Source organism: Periplaneta americana, chromosome 13 (genome assembly GCF_040183065.1).
Source record: "Periplaneta americana isolate PAMFEO1 chromosome 13, P.americana_PAMFEO1_priV1, whole genome shotgun sequence".
Lineage (NCBI taxonomy): Eukaryota > Metazoa > Arthropoda > Insecta > Blattodea > Blattidae > Periplaneta > Periplaneta americana.
In genome coordinates this window covers 14132840-14157668 of record NC_091129.1, presented here as the reverse complement: position 1 = coordinate 14157668, position 24829 = coordinate 14132840, and the positions used below count along the sequence as shown (strand labels likewise).

Below are 24829 nucleotides of genomic sequence, written 5' to 3'. Positions count from 1 at the left end.
TACATCGTGTAATCACAGACATTCAAACGGGTACGAGGAGTTTCCTGTACATTGCTGTGTATTTCATTTACGTACTGAAGGCAAGCAGTGGCGGTATCATGTCGCTCTACAAACTCTGTCTCTACAAGCAGTAAGAGGTGGTTTCGTAAAGAATGAGGAGAACTTTTTTGTTGTTCTGTCGGACAAAATGTAATATGTTTACTTTGCTCAACGGTTCAATTAGGAATATACAGAAACATTAATTGCCATGCTGAATAATGTATTATTATTATTATTATTATTATTATTATTATTATTATTATTATTATTACTGACCACTAAATATGTGTTTCTATAATTCTCCTGTACGTGCATGAATATTAATATTTTTACATCTTCTTCCTAGAAGGATAAAATTATTAGGTTTTATTTCAGTTTTAATCTCCTTAATTTTTAGATGAGGGTAGCTATTTATTAGTTATTCATTTAATAATAATATTGTAGAAAAATTGATTCAATATTATGTGCCAACGAACTGTTAAACTCTAGGAATTGACATGTCTTAAAGCATAGCCAGGAAGAGAAAGATGAGATAAATAAATGTAAGGAAGTCAGCTACCTAATGGGATTTGAAATATATCGTGCTCTAAAGCCTTTTAATAGAACAGAATTTCTCAAAAGAGTAATGATTAAAATAGCTTAAATAAATTGTCCATAAGAAGTTTTTAAATTTGAAAAACTACGAATTTCTCGACCAAGTATCGAGAGAAGAATTTAGAAAATTCCTGATTACACTCAAGAAGAAGATTAAAAAAGAAAAATCGCATATTATTCACTGGCTCTTGATGACAGCAGTAACATTACTGATACAGCAAAGCTTGATATTTTTATACGATGAAAGAGTAATGGAACGGAGAAAAATTCTCTCCGGCGCCGGGATTTGAACCCGGGTTTTCAACTCTACGTGCTGACGCTTTATCCACTAAGCCACACCGGATTCCACCCCGGCGTCGGAAGAATCGTCTCAGTTTTAAGTTCCAATTCTTGGGTTCCCTCTAGTGGCCGCCCTCTGCACTACGTCATAGATGTCTATGAACCTAGGACCGAAGTCCACACATGTGCTGAGGTGCACTCGTAATGAGTGACTAATTGGCCGGGATCCGACGGAATAAGCGCCGTCTTAAATCACGAAGTGATTTACGCATATCATATATATTATTTTAATGTACCGAAGTACATATGATATTTCCATGCAGATATTCTGCGTCATCATACGATGAAAGAGTAATGGAACGGAGAAAAATTCTCTCCGGCGCCGGGATTTGAACCCGGGTTTTCAGCTCTACGTGCTGACGCTTTATCCACTAAGCCACACCGGATTCCACCCCGGCGTCGGAAGAATCGTCTCAGTTTTAAGTTCCAACTCTTGGGTTCCCCCTAGTGGCCACCCTCTGCACTACGTCATAGATATCTATGAACCTGGGACCGAAGTCCACACATGTGCTGAAGTGCACTCGTAATGAGTGACTAATTGGCCGGGATCCGACGGAATAAGCGCCGTCTTAAATCACGAAGAGGGAACCCAAGAGTTGGAATTTAAAACTGAGATGATTCTTCCGACGCCGGGGTGGAATCCGGTGTGGCTTAGTGGATAAAGCATCAGCACGTAGAGCTGAAAACCCGGGTTCAAATCCCGGCGCCGGAGAGAATTTTTCTCCGTTCCATTACTCTTTCATCGTATGATGACGCAGAATATCTGCATGGAAATATCATATGTACTTCGGTACATTATAATTATATATTGAGATTTTTATCCGCGGGATTGTTCAAGATGTTAGTACAGGAACCACCACTGGTTGTAGTTTTCATGACAAGTACCTTTCCTCCGTCTCCTTACTTCATAGGCTGTCTGTCGCATGTAATCACTGCAGATCGAGTTTTGGTCACCTCTGCCCTAAAGGCAATAAACAAAAGACTCACCATGAGTACGTTCAGAAATAATAGAAAGCAAGGGGAAAAAAATCCTCATAATCCTTTGAATAGAACTATAATTATGTGACCGTTAATTTGAAGCTGGTAATGAAACTTAAGTCTTATGGAATGTTTAGCATTACATGTTTTCATGAATAATGTCGATGTTTTTATTATTGTTATAAGAAGATTAATGGAACTTTGTTCATCAAAAATTCATTGTAAAAGAAAATATATTATAACCTATAATAAATAATTCCAGATGTGAATAGAGCAACCGTCATCATTGCTGTCCCGACCTTCACAGAGCGCTCTGATTGGTTAGTCGGCAGGGGAGACGATGTTCGCATAAGCTCTCTCCACTCGTGCTCATGAGAGCGATACACAGTTTCACTTTGGACACAAGACGTGCTAAAGATTTACATCGCATTTGCCCTGCTAGTAATGGCGATATGCAGCGATAACGTGACAGATGCAAAATTTTTATAGCTGGCATTAACATAATAATAATTCCGATCACATGAACGACACATTAGTGAACAGAGCTTGTATCATCTGTTCGGGCGTTCTCTTTCCACATCTGGAACAGACTATAGCATGACATCTGTTTGGAAATTTCTTGGCAGTTACCACAGGGTTACAGAATTAATAATAATAATAATAATAATAATAATAATAATAATAATAATAATAATAATAATAATAATAATAGCCTTACAACTAGGATTCGGATTTTCATGACGCCATTTTTTTCTCGTCCCGGAAATATCGCCCGTTTGTTTATAAATCCTCTGTATGAATTCCAAATTCTAAATACCTGTATTTTTTTCTTTTCTTTTTGGTCATTTTTATGCGTTTTCGGATTTTGTCTTTTTTTTTATTATCGACCATTTAAATGTAACCTTTTAAAGTTGTGAATCAATTTAAACCACACATATGGGTCAATTAAACAGTGTTCATGGATTAGATAAGAAACATACAAAATATATATCACAGTTGTATGAACACTGTGATATATATTTTGTACATTTCTTGTGAATCAATATTTTGGTTATAATCAGGATTTAACAAAGGAATTATATTTTGTCTATTGTTGAATAAGCTATAAGTAGCTGATTTGCTAGGCAGAAACGAACATAGCAGTTTACTGCAATGTTGAATAAGCTAAGTATATACCTTATTATATATTTATTTTTTATATATTCTATTTAAAAAATTCCAGGTCACTACAATGCTACGTTTAAAATCCTGCTTCGAATTAAACAAAATTGGTGCCAATACACTTTTAATTTTTTTTAATTTGTAAATTATTCATGTTCTAAACACAAATAAAATTAAAATAAATATAAAATATATATTAAATTACCGTAATAAAAGTTTTGTTTGTTAGGGGAGAGTATTGTACCTTAAATCGCTTTTCACATTTTTTTTTTTTTTTAATTTTAGGAAATAAAATTTTTGAAATGAAAAAATGCTTGAAATAATTATTGATTTTTTTTTAAATTTCGTATAGGTATTTTCCTGTTTTACAGATGTATTAAGGATGAAAAAAATTAAATGAAGGGATATGTAAAGTGTTCCATTGTACAGCAGGTTCGTGTACCTTGGATCACACCTTCTTGTACCTTGGAATATTGGAACACAGGGAATATAGGTAGAAACAGAGCTATAAAAACTCATAATAATTAAAAAATGTATTTTCAATCATTTACAGGCTTCTCTGATTGAGATTTTATTTTCTGGAGAAGCCATAACTGCTTCAACAGCTTTCTTCAAGACATCCGGATCATTTGGGGGCCTCTTAACTCCAGACTTACTTCGTGACATGATCTTAAAATAAAAGAAAAACAAAAACCGATAGTATCATGTACATTGGTACAAGATGTTTTGTAATCCAAGGTACATGAGGGTGTACGTTTAAACAAATATGGCTCCCTAAACTAGAGATGAGAATAAATCATGGAAATTAACATATTATGTATTTATTCGCCAGATTATAGGGAACACACCGTATTGATTGATAGTTACAAATACAATTTGCTTTCGTGTTAGAAAACATGTAACAAGGAATGAAATATTTACTTTTGGTACCAAAAAATTGTTTTGTTCACAGAACTCATGCTTTTTTAATAAATCAAACCGGAACTATGACCAGAGCTACCTAGCGGCTTTCTCTACAATCTACTTCAGTTTGAGTCGGCTAAGTAGCAGTAAAAATCAGAAACAAAAAAAGATCCAAGGTACACCTGCGAATAGGGATTATAAAGAAAGGACACTGAGCGAATTTTCCTGTGCTTTGTTTCTCTGTGCGCCGGCTTTTAGTTCCACTTTCAAGCGCTAGAGGTTAGTGTAATCGAGCACACGCTAAGAGAATAATTGAGTATAAAGTTGAGACACAGGATCCAAACATCGCCTACCTTATTGCATAATCCAGAAACACTTTGCTTCAAATATATTCAAGCTAACATCTTTTCCTTATTTCTCAGTGACAAACTAGTTGTAATAATAATATTTTATATTTCAGATATTATAAATTATATTATAAAATAATATAATACATTATAAAATTAAGTATCGAATTCGTTTAATATTTGTATATAATATAATATAGGCATATGGTTTTACTTCTCGTAAGAGTTTTGTTTTTCCATTTTCAGCGCTATCAAATCATTACATATTTTAATTGTTGTTGGGGTCAACGTCTCAACTCTCATTATAAAGGAACTCTTTAGAGTCTAGACATTACAGTTAATGACGGATTTATTATTTTATGGATCCAATTTATTTTATTTGAGTACATAATGTACCTAGATGTATTAATTATATGTGTTATATTTCCGCTGTGTCGACTGCTAGCTGGTGTGATGTCAGCGCCAACTCTAGGGAGAAAGCAGAATCTCACGCTTTAGCTGGCTTGAAGGCCATTGAAATCAGTCCGGCTACATCAAAGGTACCGACGCGAAGTGTCCATTCTTTATAATCCCTATTCGCTGGGTACACTATGTTCAAGGTACAATAGTCACCCCTACTTTTAATAAAATATTTCAAAAGTTTTTTTTTTTTTTTGTAATTATTACGGCATTTTCTTCCTATTTCAAGATCTTTTTCAAATACTTTTACGTCATCAAAATCCTGCCCTGATAATAACAGTATTAATCCATATTTCTATGATTTCATTTTGTCCAGTTACAAATTACACTACATTATGAGTTTGTAAGAAATTGTATTAGAATACCAGAATTGAATAACTGATAATATTATGCTCAAAGCCAGGTACTCTGAAATTAAATTAATTTGCGTTTCATATACGATAGTGATAACGTTATTTCTGAATCTATTCTGTACTCGGGAGAATATGAGGTGTAAACTACAGATACTTAAGTCATAATTGTAATTCAAGCAGTTAATCACTAAGCTTGTTTTATGCCTCTAGGAAGGGAGGGACGGAAGTTATTTCTAGATAGCGACCATTAATTGACCTTTTATGTGTAATGGATCCCATGAGATGGAGGAACGAGATGAGATTATATGCCTGTTATACCGGACATAGTAACTGTTTAACGGTCAAATAATATACCAGTGGGTCCTGCAGCTGAACTTCTTCAACTAGCATCGATGTTTAGTCCTGGTCCTTACACAGACAGAAAGTTTTAAATTGACTAGTGGCCAGTTTCTCCAAGAAATGTTTAATTTAGCTTAACTAGTGTTAAATAAACAGTTTGTTTATTTTTAACGTTTTGTTAATGTATTTTCCATTTCTTCAAGATCGTTTTGTTTAAAACAATCAACACTTAATTATAACAGTCCTTAACGCTATTTTAACCACTCAATAGCAGTTGGTAATGATTTTGCACATGTAAGGCAATTTTTTATTGGCTGATATTATTCTTTAAATTCTTTATTGTAGAGTAAGTCGTGAAACATGTATAAAATCGTAACCTGGTACAGTAGGCCATGGCCGATAAAGAAGAAGACAAATGAAAGTTGTAGGTGACTATTATTGAATAATAATATTATTACAAAGTGTGGTTATAGTACTAATGATAATAGATGACTTCTCAAAGAAACTATTTTTGTTAAAAACTGTTTAATATAATACTCACTGTATCATAGAATAAAGAGTAAATAGTAGATGCTGATTTGGAGTAAGTGGTCTATTCCTGCTTGTAGGATATTCAAGTCTAGTTTAAGTATCTTGTAAAATTTTGAGGCCTACTTTTTTTGAAAATCTATATTGTCACAAACTGAGTATCATGCATAGCATATAAATCATCATTCCTAGTTACCTTTCCACGATGAGATCCCACATTTTCTAAATATTCAATAAATACTAGCTCGGTATCAAAATAAGCAGCCAATACGACAATCAGTTACTTACCTATATTAGCTTCCTAAAGTGTCTTTTAAATGTTATGTTATCAGCCATTCATGAGACATTCCTTAAAGAGAGAAATAAAATATTATTTTCACAACTTCTGTTTGACAGCTGTGGTGTCATTTGTCAAATGAGTTAACTGCCTGAGTTTAAAGTTAACAAACACTTAACAATCTGTTAAACCAAACTAGTGTTGAAGACATGAAAAAACTATATTTAACAAACTGCTCCTGTCCTCAGATCTTGTCCATCACAAGTGACACTATTCAACACCAAGGATCTGAGTTCACAAAAGATAAATCTTCACGAAAGAACTAAGTTAACGAAGGGACTGATCACCCAGTTATTCCATTCTGTATTACAGAAAGATATTCCTCGCGATTTTAAGTCAATTTTGAATATTCCCATGCCTATATATTTAATAATGCTAGATTTAATATTAACGGCAGTACTTTCCAAATTTTGAAGTCCAAAAATTCTAGTAGCTGACCGAGTACATGAAACAGCTGTATAAAGACTCAAAATAAACTGAGGTTTAAAAGTTTGGCGAGTTTGTTTACTTTCTCCTTTCGCAAGTCTATCGGAGCATTTACCTCAAGGAGCATTGGTACTCTTTGCAGCTTTGCAACATGTTACATTTCGTGTTTTCAAAACTATTGGACGTATCAAAAAACTTATTTGACAAAAATTGTTCGCATTGACTTGATCTATTACTTCTATATATTAAAGTAATAGGATCCCTTCTACTTTGTATAGACATTCGTACTTCTTTGCTTTTGAGACGGAAATAAAAGTTTTATGGCCGGTTTCTCCAAGTATTGTTAGAACATTTAACGAATGTTAAACTCTAAACAGTTTGTTAAATATAGTTTTTTCATGTCTTCGACACTAGTTTGGCTTAACACATTGTTAAGTGTTTGTTAACTTTAAATGTAGGATTTTAGGCAGTTAACTCATTTGACAGATAGTTAAATATGGCAGATGACAGCACAGCTGTTCAAACAGAAGTTGTGAAAATAATATTTTATTTCTCTCTTTAAGCAATGTTTCGTGAATGACTGATAACATAACATTTAAAAGACACTTTAGGAAGCTAATATAGGGAAGATAAACTTCAAAAGTAAACTGATTGTCGTATTGGCTGCTTATTTTGATACTGAGCTAGTATTTATTGAATATTTAGAAAATGTGGGATCTTAACGTGGCAAGGTAACTAGGAATGATGATTTATATACCCTGCTATATACAAGTAGGCCTTAAAATTTACAAGAAATTTAAACCAGACTTGAAATCCTACAAACAGAAATAGACAATTTACTCCAATTCAGCACCTACTATTTACTCTTGATTCTATGATACTGGCTCTTTTCAATTACTATAGCCATTGTCAGTAATGTTTCAAAATATACAGTGAGTATTATATTAAAACGTTTTCAGCAAAAATCGCTCCTTTGAGAAGTCATCTATTATCATTAGTACTATAACCTCACTTTGTAGTAATATTATTATTCAATAGTAATCACCTACAACTTTCATTTGTCTTCATCTTTATCGGCCATGGCCTACTGTACCAGATTATGATTTTATACATGTTTCGTGACTTACTCTACAGTACACAATTTAAAGAATAATATCAACCAATAAAAAATTGCCTTACATGTGCAAAATCATTACCAACTGCTATTGAGTGGTTAAAATAGTGTTAACGGCTGTTATAGTGAAGTGTTGGTTGTTTTAAATAAAACGATGTTTAAGAAATGGAAAATACATTAACAAAACGTTAAAAATAAACAGACTGTTAATTTAACACTAGTTAAGCTAAATTAAATATTTCTTGGAGAAACTGGCCATTAATTCTTTAATTGTGAATTGAAAGCCAATAGAAGTAACCCTGCTTCTTTAATTAAAAAACAATAATCTTGGTGAAATGGACATTTTATGTAATTTTTGGCGAAAGATGGTGTACGTGTCATGTTCCATGTTGGCAGACAACCACGCTGATCGGCCTCCTGAAGACAGCTCGTCTGCTGCGGTTGGTGCGAGTGGCCCGCAAGATTGACCGCTACTCGGAGTATGGCGCTGCTGTTCTCTTGTTGCTGATGGCAACATTTGCGCTCATAGCACATTGGCTGGCTTGTATTTGGTGAGTCTATCCCCTCAAACTCTTTTTTTTTTTTTTTTGCAAATCAAGATTTCAGGTATAACTCCCTGTAAAGTTGACTTGAATAATTTCGAGGGAAAAATTGTTCCGGAGCCGGGTATCGAACCCGGGAATTTTGATTTAACGTACCAACGCTCTACCACGTCACTGTTCGTTAACAGAAAACCACAATTTAAGTCACACGGAGTTAGTGTGCACTCGAAGTTGGTTGCTTGACGGTTGTCAGCCCACTTTGAGGTCTGTGGATATAGAGGGAAAAATTGGATCGGTGTCGGTTAGAGTTTCCGGGTAGCTCAGTGGTAGAGCGTTGGTACGTTAAACCAAAGGTCCCGGGTTCGATACCCGGCTCCGGAACAATTTTTCCCTCGAAATTATTCTTTTTTTTTTTACTCATCGATATATCCTCATGCGTCCAGAGACATTTCTTGTCTTATTTTTAAAGTTCAATTTAATTCTACACTTCATAAGATGTCACTGACATGAGGAAAAATCCTGAAAAAATTCTGCTGGTTACAATTAACAGTCTTACTAATACACCGTGTATAGTTTTTATACGAGACTTATGCAGTCTTGAGACAGAAAACGTTACTAATAAACCATAAATAAGCTATGGATGTATAAACAATCTGTAACTATACAATGGGAATTGCTTTGCAGTAGTTATATATACGAAACTCCTTGTTTAAGCATTGTATATAGGGAAAAAATGGCCGCCCCTCTAACAGCTGTTCGTATCGACTGTCATTTTATGATGATGGTTGCCTTGTAACCACAGAAGAACACACCAAAGAGCACAGAATAAGTAGAATATTATTGCTGTAGCTTGTACTCTTTGACCAAAATATAGTGTGGTAATCGATTAGAGCCAGTTGTACTATCGATTCTTAACACGGCACACTAGAGCGCTCTACCGGATGCAATAGAGAACCTCAGATATTCTATTACCTTTCGTAATGAAGTAATGACGATACAATGGCGTAGCTGTGTAACAGTTATACTGTTATACACGACGTATGTAGTGATTATTAGTAAGGAATTTACACACGACTTATAAACGAGCTACTCATTGTATAAGTATAAGAGAGTTAAACGTCTGTATATAGAGTTTTTATTAGTAAGACCGTAAGAGTACAAATGCACGTATATTATACTATGGCCTGGTTGCAGAAACGCAAATCAAATCAGACCCTGATCGCCAATCCGTTGATGTCTGATTTATTTGATTGTTCATTGCGTGACACAAACGTGAATATCCAATCAACATGTTTCGATTTACTAATTGCTGATTTGAGAAAGAAATGCATTTAACAACAGTGCTTTTTAGCAACCACAGCCAATTTGATGCTTTTTAAAAGTCGCGAAACGAATGCATCAAGTGGGCGGTGACTAGGAAAACAAGTGAATGTTTTGCTGTTTTGTTGCTTTTTGTAGAAAGGAAACAGGCGGATTGTGTTTGTATATAGACTACAATATAGTGAAAAAATGAAGCAAACAAAAACCGTGAGAGGGCTTCTGTTGTGGGATTTGCTAGGGAAATCGACAAGAAATTGGAACATGCATAGCCTCCATAGCCCAAAAGAATTCCATTTCCCATTCTCTGTTCACAAATTGAGGTCGTAACCCACTCATTAAAAATATTGTGTTGTCATGTGTAGAACCCTGCCAACAGGCTACAACATTCCAGAATTTAAATGATGGTGTACATATTTTCTGTACATTCACAGAAAAGAAACCGTTTCTATTTCGATAAAGTTCGACATCATTTCAACCAGGTAATGGATGGGGATGTGAGCAGTCTATAGAATGAATTACTCTTGGAAATCCTGATATGGCTGAAAATTCTCTCTGGATTTCAAATCGTTCCCTGTCTGAGGTTGGGACTCTATGAGATCCTGCGATAAAAAAGCAATTTCATACGTGACATTCCTAACTACTCGGCAAATAGTTGATTTGTGTACCCCAACAAGATCACCCAAGACTGCCTGAAAAATTCCAACAGGATAAAATCTCGTCGTTATTAGAACTTGGTTCATAGGAGAAAGTGGTAGGTTTTGATTTGTCTGTCTGCATATATTTGTTTCAATTTTTGAAAGAAACAAAACACACGAATCCCTACTTAACCTAAATCTTTGCTCAAATTCTCTGCAGTTATACATAAAAACAATTCATGTCTATCACGGAAATGCCTTCTTCTTAATAATATTTTTTCTTTCATTCTAAAGTTCCTTCATCAGAAGAATCCATTATGTCGAAAACAATATTGTTACGCTGTAACTATTTACTATATAAATTATAGTACCGGTATCTAGTACACTATGAAGAAAAGAACATAAATACTTGATCAGTGATCAGTCACTTAACCAGCAAAAATCTGTTGATCAAATCTGATGGAAGACTGATCTCCGATCAAATACTGATTGTTCTTTCTGCAACAGAAATACGAATAGAACTGATGGCCAATCAAACCCTCCTTGATCGTCAATCATATTTTGATCGGTGTTTCTGCAACTGGGCCTAAACTTCGGGGCTCTGCACATATATCTTATACAGACGTGGACAAATTATTAGACTAAAACGTTTTCTTGTCCAGGACCGTATTATGAATTCCTCGATGCAGTTTTGTAGATAGTGAGCAAACTGTTTTATACAACTGAATTCTAGAATTCTTTGAAACTACAAGGATTCTACCACATAATTTACTTAATAATGAATAACCAATAGTACAGTACTATTGCGAAATATTGACTCACCAAAATTATGCACGAATAAGAATTGGTGTGAAAAATTCATACGAAACGTAATAGAATTGGCAATATTAACTGCAAAAATAAAAGGAGATGTTTTTATTCCGCGTATTGCTAGGATACTCATTCAATTTTAAGCAACTGCAATTTCAATGCCACTAGCATTTGTAATGGCCATATTAAAATGAAGCTCAAGGACAGTCGCTCAAAGTTGCAGACATTAACTTAAAAACTGCGTGTTTTTCACATCCTCAACTATATTTTATTCAAAGAAGTGAAAAAAAAAAGATTTTACACATATCAATAAGCAATTCAATGATACTTTTGTCATGTTGCTAATGTAGTATGTGAATGTACATAAGCCTACTGAAAATAACATTGTATTATTCTCAAAATATTGTTGTTCACGTTGCAAATTTAGTATGTTAAGCGTTGTGGAAATAAAAATCTCTTAATTTCTAAAATATCGGTAGGACTATATGTTTCTCAGAATATTAGTATTTATGTTAAAAAATTACTTATTGCGAGTATATATTGTATCTGTATTCTCTGTATAAAATTAGAACAAATATAATATGTTCTGAATTTATGGGATATAGTTTCAAGTTATATTAAAAAAACTGCGTATGATGTAAGTGGGTGTACAGCGGTCAAGAGGTAAAAAATCTTCCAATATAAATTAAATTATATATGTATACTGTATATTGATTCGATGCTGAAACTGATCAGAAAGAGGAGAAGGAATTATATTTTCTTTGGGTTTTACTTTGTTTGTAGTTTGATTTTTCTATTACTTTATTTGTATTTCTGGCGGTGTGGAAGAGAAGGCCTAATGGCCTTAACTACACCAGAATAAATAAATAAATAAATAAATAAATAAACAAATACATACATACATACATACATACGTAAATACATACATACATACATACATACATACATACATACTGTAAATACATACATAAATAAATAAATAAATAAATAAAAAGAAGTAAATAAATAAATTTAAAACAACAGTTTAACGTCAGGCACATGATGAAATGTTTTCTTTTCGGTGGCTGATTTACAACTGTTTTAAATAGAGTTAACCCAGGCAGGCATTTGGATGAGTTCATTAATTCATGTAAGTGACGTTAAGTAAAGATTCATCTTTATTGGCGAGGAAAGCTTAGTAAAGACAATTCGTTTTGGTTGTGTATAGTTAGGTTTCCGAAATTTCCGAAAATTTATTAACCAGTTTAATTAAAAATAGAAGCAGAAAGGAAAGCCCGGGCAACGCCGGGTACTTTCAGCTAGTATTTTATAAGAAAGCCTGTTTTGGAATATCCGGTCAATATATTTATCAAATCATTTCGTTATAAATTAGTATATTAGCATGCGTGACCGTGAAACGAACAGGCCCGGATTCAAATCCTGATTGAGACAAGTTTACTGGTTGAGGGTTTTCTGGGGTTTTCCCTCGACCCTTTAAGAACAAATGCTGGATAACTTTCGGCGTTGGACCCTGGACTCATTTTGCTGGCATAATCATCTTCATCTCATTCAGACGCTAGATAGCCATAGCTGTTGATACTTACTTACTTACTTACTGGCTTTTAAGGAACCCGGAGGTTCATTGCCGCCCTCACATAAGCCCGCCATCGGTCCCTATCCTGAGCAAGATTAATCCAGTCTCTACCATCATATCCCACCTCCCTCAAATCTATTTTAATATTATCTCCCCACCTACGTCTCGGCCTCCCCAAAGGTCTTTTTCCCTCTGGCCTCCCAACTAACACTCTATATGCATTTCTGGATTCACTGTTGATAAAGCGTTGTAAAATTACCAATTAAAATAGTATAAGTGTAGGCCTATAGGGGACCATATTACGAGGCGTGTTCTTAAAGTAAGTTCCGTTTTCAATTATAGCCGTCACATCGCTGCAATCGTTATTTTGCGCATGCATATTTTCTTCTTCAATCTTCAGACAAGCTGTGCATGCAGTTTCAGAGCTTCAGTCCGTGTGTGTGGTTAGTTATGATCAGTTGAAATGTTTAAAGTGATCGAGCACCCCGCTGACTGTGAGATGCGCTCTGTTATCCATTTCTTGAATGCGAGAAACATCAAACCAGCTGACATTCATCGTCAGTTTTGTGAGGGGTATGGTGATGATGCCATTAGTGATGGAATGGTCAGGAGATGGGTTAGGAAGTTCAAAGAGGGCCGCGTCTCTGTGCATGACGAGCAGCATACCGGTCGGCCATCTTTGGTCAATGACAATTTGGTGCGTGCTGTCGATGAAAAAAATCATGAGGACAGGAACAAATTGACCATCCTCCTACAGCCCGGATTTGGTTCCGAGTGACTTTCATCTCTTCCAGCACCTCAAGAAGTTGCTCGGTGGTCAACGTTTTGATGGTGACGACACCCAAAATCTCATCTCGAAATTTGGCTGGGAACAAATTGACCATCCCCCCTACAGCCCGGATTTGGTTCCGAGTGACTTTCATCTCTTCCTGCACCTCAAGAAGTTCCTCGGTGGTCAACGTTTTGATGGCGACGACACCCAAAATCTCATCTCGAAATTTGGCTGGGAACAAATTGACCATCCCCCCTACAGCCCGGATTTGGCTCCGAGTGACTTTCATCTCTTCCTGTACCTCAAGAAGTTCCTCTGTGGTCAACGTTTTGATGGCGACGAAGTGAAAACAGCAGTGCGGGAGTGGTTGGCATTGCAGGCGGGGAGTTCTACAATGAGGGGATAGAAAGACTTGTGCCACGACTCGATAAATGCCTCAATAATGGTGGAGATTATGTTGAGAAGTAATTGAAGTGAGGGGAATACAATGCAACAAAAATAGTTTGTAAATATCTTCCTTACTTACTACACCCTTTTGGAATTTACTTTAAGAACACGCCTCGTAGATTGTTCTGGAAGTATTTCATACTCGTATCTATTGCTAATTGGAATATTAGGTAGCTTACGGAACGACTTCAGAATACCGCGATAGTACATGTCGTATTGCATTATTAAAGATTGAAGAAATAAATGAATGAAGATATATTAAAGTAATTGGAAAAAATATTGAAATAATAGAAGACATGTTTAAATAATTGCAGAAATATTTAAATAATGTAAGAAATAATGAAATAATTGAAGAAATATGTAAATAATTGAAGAAATACTTAAATAATTGCAGAAAAACTTAAGTAATTGAAAAAAATATTTAAATAATTGAAGAAATACTTAAATAATTGAAGATATACTTAAACAATTTCAGAATTACTTAAATAATTGAAGATATATTGGAATGATTGAAGAAATATTTATATAATTGGACAAATATTTAAAAAATTGCAGAAATATTTAAAGAATTGCAGAAATATTAACACAATTGCAGAAATATTTAAATACTTGGAGAAATATTTAAACAATTGGAGAAATATTTAAATAATGGGAGAAATATTAAAATAATTGAAGAAATATTGAAATAACTGCAGAAGTTTTTAAATAATTAAAGTTTTTAAGTGATTTTCCAAGTTAAAAAAAAATTTCTCAAGTTTTTAAATAATTTCTCAAGCTTTTAAATAAATTCTCAAGCTTTTAAATAACTTGTAAAGTTTTTAAATAATTTCTAAAGTTTTTAAATAGTTTCAAAAGTTTTAAAATAAGTTGTCAAGTTTTAAAATGCTTTCTCAAGTGTTAAAATAATTTCTCAAGCTTTTAAATAATTTCTCAGGGTTTTAAATAATTTCTCAAGCTTTTAAATAATTTCTCAGGGTTTGAAATAATTTCTCAAGCTCTTATAAAATGTCTCAGAGTTTTAAATAATTTCTCAAGGTTCTAAATAATTTCTCAAGCCTTTAAATAATTTCTGAAACTTTAGAATCATTTCTCAGGGTTTTAAATAATTTCTCAGGCTTTTAAAAAAAATTTCAGGGTTTTAAATAATTTCTCAAGCATTTAAATATTTTCTCAAGGCTTTAAATAATTTCTCAAGCTCTAAAATAATATTTCAGGGTTTAAAATAATTTCTCAGGGTTCAAAATATTTTCTCAAGGTTTTAAATAATTTCTCAGGGGTTGAAATAATTTCTCAAGCTTTTGAATAATTTCACAGGGTTTTAAATAATTTCTCAAGCTTTAAAATAATTTCTCAAGTTTTCAAATAATTTCTCAAGCGTTTAAATAATTTCTCAAGCTTTGAAATAATTTGTCAGGGTTTTAAATATTTTCTCAAGCTTTAAAATAATTTCTCAGGGTTTTAAATAATTTCTGAAGCTTTTAAATGATTTCTCAAGATTTTAAATAATTTCTCACGGTTTTAAATAATTTCTCAAGGTTCTATATAATTTCTGAAGCCTTTAAATAATTTCTCAAGCTTTTAAATAATTTGCATTATTGAATTATTTATTTTTGCTGCAAAGCACATCTTTTTTATGTGCTTATTTATTTATATATCCTTGTATAAATAAAAACATGTTTTAAATTATTTTCAATTTGCAAGTCTTTGTACATAAGTGGACTACTTACGCGGTATTCTGAAGCATATGGCATTAATGCTGATGATGGAGTTGGAATATTGCTGTGATTTCTGCACTGAATTCACATTAAGATTGTCATAAGATCTTACCTCGTAATAAACAACGGAGGCGATGAATAATTCAGAATTCAAATCCTTCTGCAATAAAACAGTGTATCTGTCCTTTCCACTAGTCACAAATAAACCAAAACACTTCAGTCAATTAATATAAGAACAAATTATTAACATAAAACTGAACCCTTATTAGGCTTACATAATGTAATTCGTAGATTTCAGCATTGATAATCGAATTCCAAACAATCGACTATAAAACAGTTGAAGAATACTCTAGCGTTATTGTAGACTATAATAACGAAAGTGCGAAGGCTTTGCCTGGATGTCATGGATGGTACGCGGTTAGCGATCAGTTCTGGAGGTGAGCTTGATGGAGTCCTCAACAGGGAATGTCTGTCCGCAAGCCTCAGGGCTGGCTTTCCGCGACCGGCGAACATATTAGTACTGGGATGATATGCGAGCCATACCTTGACTGAAATTTTGTTTTCATAACTTAAACATCGTTCATCAGAAGGAACCGCCATTTAGCAGAAATCATAATTGGCCAATGTTTGTGGTTCGAATCTCGGTAAACTCCATCCAATTTTTTTTACATGTATTTCAAAGAAGCAAGACGTGGTAATGAAGGATATTTGAAAATAAAGTTTCAAATGTGTGTATTAAGTGTGTAATAATAGAATAATTTTTTTGAAGCAACGCGTTTTTCACACAGGAACTCCAGCCATTTTGGGAATCTGTTTTCGCAAATATGGATATAGAAATTGTATCGACAGGCGATGAAAACGTTCGAAGAAGTTATAAATAAATAAATAAGTAAATAAATAAAATAAATAAATAAATAAAATAAATAAATACCGGTAAATAAATAAATAAATAAATAGATAAATAAATACCGGTAAATAAATAAATAAATAAATACCGGTAAATAAATAAATAAATACAGGTAAATAAATAAATAAATAAATACCGGTAAATAAATAAATAAATTCCGGTAAATAAGTAAATAAATAAATAAATACCGGTAAATAAATAAATAAATAAATAAATACCGGTAAATAAATAAATAAATACCGGTAAATAAATAAATACCGGTAAATAAATAAATAAATAAATAAATACCGGTAAATAAATAAATAAATACCAGTAAATAAATAAACAAATAAATACTGGTAAATAAATAAATAAATAAATACCGGTAAATAAATAAATAAATACCGGAAAATAAATAAATACCGGTAAATAAATAAATAAATAAATACCGGTAAATAAATAAATAAATACCGGTAAATAAATAAATAAATACCGGTAAATAAATAAATAAATACTGGTAAATAAATAAATAAATAAATACCGGTAAATAAATATATAAATAAATACCGGTAAATAAATAAATAAATAAATACCGGTAAATAAATAAATAAATGAATACCGGTAAATAAATAAATATATAAATAAGAAAGTAAGTAAATACGTACATAAGTAAATAAATAAAGCAAGAAAGCAGGAAATAAAAAAATTAATTAATTAATTCTGCTCAAGGACAGGTCTTCCTCTACAAACCCAGCATTCTCTAGTCTTTTCTATTTTCTGCCTTCCTCTTAGTGTCAGCATATGATCCATATAGCTTAATGTCATCCATCATCTGATATCTTCTTCTGTCACGAACTCTTCTACCGTTTACATTCATTCCAATGCATCCTTCAGTAGTCAGTTTCTTCTCAGCCAGTGACGTAACCAATTCCGTTTTCTCTTCCTGATCAGTTTCAGCATCATTCTTTCTTCACCCACTCGTTCCAACACAGCTTCGTTTCTTATTCTGTCTGTCCATTTCACACGCTCCATTTCTCTCCATATCCAAATCTGGAATACTTCTAGTCGCTTCTCTTCACTTCGTCGTAATGTTTGTGCTCCATACAATACTACACTCCACATAAAGCATTTCACTAGTCTCTTCCTTAGTTCTTTTTCCAGAGGTCCGCAGATGTTTCTTTGTCTAATAAAAACTTCCTTTGCCATTGCTATCTTCTTTTTCACTTCCTGGCAGCAGCTCATGTTACTGCTTATAGTACACCCCAAGTATTTGAAGCTGTCCACTTGCTCTACTGCCTCATTTAGAATTCGGAAGTTTACCTTCTTTATTATTTTTTCTATGACCATGTATACTCTGATTGAGGTTCTGGCTGATATGTACAGTAGTGGCAAAAAAAAAAAACCGGACCGACCCTTGTAGCTGATTTCAGAGCCTTGTTCACTCCAGAGCACGATAGACTTTTAACTAAGACTTTCGTGGTTCGAATCCTGCCTGGGAAGGAAGCTTTTTTTGTTTCTTATTCAAATTTATTCCCAATACTTTTCGACTGCAGCGATATTTTACTACTTAATTAACTTATTATTTCCAGAACATGAATTTTACCAGCAATCGAAAAGGATTGGGAATAAATTTGAATAAGGAAAAAAAGAGTTTCCTTCCCAGGCAGGATTCGAACCACGAAAGTCTTAGTTACCAGTCTATCGTGCTCTGGAGTGAACAAGACTCTGAAATCAGCTACAAGGGTCGGTCCGGTTTTTTTTGCCACTGCTGTACATCTATTATCAGGCAGCACATCTCACTTGACGATATGTGTCAGAGGAAGAATAATTGTTTGTATGCATCTGAAGTCTGACTAGTGTATTATGTAGCTAGTCTGCGATGTATGCTATGGAGGGGGAAAGGAACTGGTCACCCTACCCCATTATCTCCTGGCGTAGTTGACTCATAAGTGGTGCCTTCTTGGTATCGTTTATGAGGTTCAGACCTGTCTTCGGACAGTTGACTAAACAACTATGACCATGGTCTTCCTCTTATTTGCATTTGTCTTCATCCCATACTGCTCACAGCTGTCATTTAGCTCCAGTAGCATTATCACCTTTACTTTTTAATTTTGCTCCACAATATGTCATTAGGAAAGTCCAGAATAACAGAGAGGGTTTGGAATTGAACGGGTTACATCAGCTGCTTATATATATACAGGGACATCATTTTATTTTTACTTCAATTTTTATTGTACCTGAGTTTTTGAATGTACTTCACTCCCACCCCTTCTACTAATGAAGTCCCAACTCCACACAGAACCAAGACCGCAGATAGTAAGCAGTACTGAGTTACTGAGTATAGTACGTTCCAGAAATATGTTTGCGTTTTCCAGTGACGAAAGAGCTTTCAATATTGAATCATATTTTCGCACAGGTACTGTCCGTTTGCCTATGTCGCATCCCGATTTCCCCCCACCTGCTTCTGCTCGCCCCTCTGTAAAAGCTGGGCTGTCTTAGCTCTTTTCTGAAAACATTAATTTCTCTTAGGAATTGGACATTTACGTAATATTATACAGCTGTTTAATTTAACTTAAATAAAAGGGCCTCGTTATGTAATTAACTGTCACGTGATTTCCTCCCTTTCTACAATCCTGCGGCATAACCACTTGGATGGTCAGTAGATAGCATGTCTGAGTAATTTTATGTTTTCGGATCGGGCAGAAGTGAAGATTGAATTCACAGTACGTAGAGTAGGTACAGAATTATTTCAACATGAGTTACTGGTATGAAGGACGAAACTGGCAATTGGAATTAGATGCAATAGTCTATAGTGCGATAATATGCACAAAAGAACTGAAGCCTGTATCGAAATGAACGGCCACCATTTTCAAAATTGTGTTTAAATATTCATATTATGATTATTTTTCAATTTAACTTCTTTCTCTATATTGTACGCTAATGTGCTGTAGACAGTATAATATACACCGCATAATGAATACGTTCGCATGGATAACTCACTTCGTGAGTAAAAACACTTATTCTTAATACAGTACTGTACTTTCATTAAAGAAAAACGTAATGAAAATTATCAAACTCAAAATCGCGATATTTCGTAGTTTACGTAAATGGATGAACTACTTTTCTTCCTTCCTATACCTAGTAGAGTGATTTGTGTTTTACGCCAGTATCATCGAACTCCAGTCTTGGAGGGGGGAGCAAGCGGTGTTTCCGGCTCTCTAAAGGTATAGACAGGTTAATATTAAAGATGTTAGTAAAAATAAAATGATGTCCCTGTATAATTCAGTGCAAGCAAAATGTTCTAAATGACCAAATTTACTGTACTTGCCTTTTCTTTGGAAATTAACTACTGTATTTTAATACAAAATGTAACGTGTCATCTTTGTGAACGTTTATACAAAATCAAAAATAAATTGGGTGCGTAAACTATGAGATTTCCTCTCTTTCTAAGGGGAGAGGTCATTAAATTGTTGTATTAATAAAGTCTGTCCGATAGTATTTCATATTGATAATCAATATGAAAATGAGAAGCTTATGTAATCAGAAGATCAGTTGCGAATCTTGTTCAGAAATAAGCATTCCAGATTTGCTGCTAGTGTGACACTTGGTTTCACCAAGCTTCTTTAAATCAGCACAAACGACTTGTCAACAAATGGATCGTTTAATTTTAACGGAATCTTTAAAAGTTGACTATTTCACCAAGCCTCGTATCTTTAAAATTAACAGGGGATTTTGTACTTGTATCTTGCATCTTTTGTTTTTCATACGACCATGGCTTCGAAATCGCGAATTTCATTGGTTACATATGACCATGGCTGACTTTGTTTGGCATGAAGAAACAATCATAGGCAAACGGGTAAGAGGCAGTAATTTTAAGAACATCTTCCTAAATACAGTATGTTTCATACCGCAATTAAAAAAAAAAAAGACAGCTGCTTCCAAATGTAAATAATAGGAATGTAGAGCAGTTAAATTGTAGCTTCTAAAGGAAATCTGAGAAAATTTAGCGGACTACAAGGTCGACAGCTTAAAAATTGATGCCACAATTAATTATATACAAAGCATTCTAAGCAGTTATATTAGGCCTAAATTTAGGACGGGAAATCGCCTCTTCCATAAATTGCATACTACTTTTCCACTGTATTTCATGCAGATTTATTAGTACCCTGTAACAATTTTGCCATGCTTGTGTGGCAGGATTCAGGAGAGATGTCATTAAATTGGATTTTAAGGGGTATCCATTGTCTCCTAAAAGAAAATCTCTTTGCACCCTTTTCATTTAAAAGGCATCCTCCTTTGGAATGTTGTGCTATCCGTGTAGACCGTAACATTATCTTAAACCGAGAAGAATCTGTTGGAGAGGCGTTAAGTGGGTGATTCCTAACTGTCGTATTCTAACCTATTACAATTTCAATAAACTAGCGCTGAGGTAGTTCTGAGGTAAAAGTGAAAATCGTTGAACTTATAAGGGATTTTTTTGTGGTAATGCAGTTGATCGTATATGCAAGTCATAACAAAAAAATAAACTAATCAAACATAACCTGTCACAGATTCGTATGTGCAAGGTGTATAAGCAGAGTACGAAGGAAACTACCTCAGCGCTAGTTTAGCCACAATTTTTCTATGCGGAGCGTTACATAGGCCTATGAAATTGTTTGAATATTGAAGGAAAAATAGGATCTTCTATTGCAGAATCTTTTGGCTATATTACTGCTAGGATATACGATTGGAACATGTACACAATCTATGTTGTCTATGACAACATAAAATTTAGCTATAAGCTTATTAGGCCTATAGAAATAATGACTATTGTAATGTTGGTAGTACGTCTGATAATTTATTCACATATCTAGACAATATAGGTTTTGATACCCCGTTCATATCATCAATACTATTTCAAAACTTCCCGCAACGTTATTTTAAAACGAGAAGAATCTGTTGAAGAGGCGTTAAGTGGGTGATTCCTATCTGTCGTATTCTAACCTATTACAATTTCAATAAACTAGCGCTGAGGTAGTTCTGAGGTAGAAGTGAAAATCGTTGAACTTATAAGGGATTTTTTGTGGTAATGCAGTTGATCGTATATGCAAGGCATAACAAAAACCTAAACTAATCAAACGTAACCTGTTACAGATTCGTATGTGCAAGGTGTATAAGCAGAGTACGAAGGAAACTACCTCAGCGCTAGTTTAGCCACAATTTTTCTATGTGGAGCGTTACATAGGCCTATGAAATTGTTTGAATATTGAAGGTAAAATAGGATCTTCTATTGCAGAATCTTTTGGCTATATTAATGCCAGGATATACGATTGGAACATGTACACAATCTATGTTCTCTATGACAACATAAAATTTAGCTATAAGCTTATTAGGCCTATAGAAATAATGATTATTGTAATGTTGATAGTACGTCTGATAATTTATTCACATATCTAGACAATACAGCTTTTGATACCCCGTTCATATCATCAATTACTATTTCAAAACTTCCCTCAACGTTATTTTAAAACGAGAAGAGTCTGTTGAAGAGGCGTTAAGTGGGTGATTTCTATCTGTCGTATTCTAACCTATACAGTATACCGGTATTCAGTTTCTTCTAGAATCATCATTCTTACTAATTTCTTTAATGTGTAGCTTTCGTGGAATTCTTTATCATTTAAATCTTCAAAATGATTATTCCGAGTGTTATTACAACATATAAGTTCGTCGTTATGTTGAAGTTCTAAATAAAGAACTTCATCATCGAATAATTACGACAGCCATGTTGTTGACTTCTTAACGCACCGTTACTGTTTTAACGCGACGAATAGATCCTAATAAATTAACGATGAATTTAAAGATGCGTTAGCAATAATGATACTTGGTGAAACACAAAAACTGACTAACGTGTCATTAAATTATTTAACGAGACGTTATAATGATAACGAAGGTTGGTGAAACCAGCCATGAGTCTCTAGACCAGCGGTGACCAAATCTCCAGCTGCAGTGATTACATGCGACAGACAGCCTATGAAGTAAGGAGACGGAGGAAAGGTACTTGGCATGAAAACTACAACCAGTGGTGGTTCCTGTACTAACATCTTGATCAATCCCGCGGATAAAAATCTCAAGCTTTGCAGTATCAGTAATGTCACTGCTGCCATCAAGAGCCAGCGAATAATATGATTTTTCTTGCTTCTTTTTTAACCTTCCTCTTGAATATAATCGGAAATTATTCAAATTCTTCTCTCGATACTTGATTGAGAAATTCGTAGTTTTTCAAAATTAAAAACTTCTTATGGAAAAGTTACTTAAGCTATTTTAATAAATACTCTTTTGGAAAATTTTGTTCTATTAAAAGGCTTTACAGCACGAGATATTTCAAACCCCATTAGGTGGCTGACTTCCTTACATTTATTTACCTCATCTTTCTCTTCCTGGCTATGCTTTAAGCCATGTCAATTCCTGGCTTTGAACAATTTGTTGGCACGTAATATTGAATCAATTTTTCTACAATACTATTATGAAATGAATAACTAATATTTACCCTCATCTAAAGATTAAGAAGATTAAAATTGAGATAAATCCTAATAATTTTTTCCTTCTAGAGAGAAGATCTAAAAATATCAATATTCATGCACGTACAGAAGAATTATAGAAACACATAATTAGTGGTCAGTAATAATAATAATGATAATAATAATAATAATAATAATAATAATACTTACTTACTTACAAATGACTTTTAAGGAACCCGAAGGTTCATTGCCGCCCTCACATAAGCACGCCATTGGTCCCTATCCTGTGCAAGATTAATCCAGTCTCTATCATCACACCCCACCTCCCTCAAATCCATTTTAATATTATCCTCCCATCTACGTCTCGGCCTCTCTAAAGATCTTTTTCCCTCCAGTCTCCCAACTAACACTCTATATGCATTTCTGGATTCGCCCATACGTGCTACATGCCCTGCCCATCTCAAACGTCTGGATTTTAAGTTCCTAATTATGTTAGGTGAAGAATACAATGCGTGCAGTTCTGTGTTGTGCAACTTTCTCATTCTCCTGTAACTTCATCCCGCTTAGCCCCAAATATTTTCCTAAGCACCTTATTCTCAAACATCCTTAACCTATGTTCCTCTCTCAGAGTGAGAGTCCAAGTTTCACAACCATAAAGAACAACCGGTAATATAACTGTTTTATAAATTCTAACTTTCAGATTTTTGGACAGCAGACTGGATGATAAGAGCTTCTCAACCGAATAATAACACGCATTTCCCATATTTATTCTGCGTTTAATTTCCTCCCGAGTGTCATTTATATTTGTTACTGTTGCTCCAAGATATTTGAATTTTTCCACCTCTTCGAAGGATAGATCTCCAATTTTTATATTTCCATTTCGTACAATATTCTGGTCACGAGACATAATCATATACTTTGTCTTTTCGGGATTTACTTCCAAACCGATCGCTTTACTTGCTTCAAGTAAAATTTCCGTGTTTTCCCTAATCGTTTGTGTATTTTCTCCTAACAATAATACTAATAATAATAATAATAATAATAATAATAATAATAATAATAATAATAATAATACATTATTCAACGTGACAATGTTTCTATATACTCGTAATTGAACCGTTCAGCAAAGTAAACATATTACATTTTGTCCGACAGAGCAATAAAGAAGTTCTCCTTCTCATTCTTTACGAAACCACCTCTTACTGCTTGTAGAGACAGAGTTTGTAGAGCGACATGATACCGCCCCTGCTTGCCTTCAATACGTGAATGAAACACACAGCAATGTACAGGAAACTCCTCGTACCCGTTTGAATGTCTGTGATTACACGATGTAATCATGACACCCGCTTTGATCACCTCTGGTCTAGAGCCCTACTTATGCATAGTTAAAGATCTTCTATATTAGTGACTTTTTTTAGACAGCTATTCCTAAAAGTACATCTTTTAACTTTAGACAAGCCTATTAAAATTGACTATCATACAGTATCATACGAAGATCACTTTTAACAATGACTTTCAAATACGTGCCCCGATTTTCAATGTTTTCTACCAGTTGTCACACGGCAGCAATCGCAACCAATCAATAAAGCGGTGCAAACAATGCCTGGCCTACTTTTATAATGACAATTTTTTATTTTTAAAACATGTACAAATTAAATGATTCATCAACTATTTTATTGACGGCAGTGGTTTTTATTACAACACTAGAGCAATTA

General features: G+C 33.9%; 1 protein-coding gene across 10 annotated transcripts in view; it reads left to right on the top strand.

The window, feature by feature from the left end:
• Positions 1-24829, top strand: part of sei (seizure) — a 367275-nt gene that overhangs the window by 204802 nt on the left and 137644 nt on the right. For all 10 annotated transcript variants that reach the window (XM_069842943.1, XM_069842952.1, XM_069842945.1 and 7 more), the window contains one exon: positions 8314-8468. In XM_069842943.1, coding sequence (XP_069699044.1) covers positions 8314-8468 — 155 coding nt within the window. The remainder of the gene's footprint in view (positions 1-8313; positions 8469-24829) is intronic.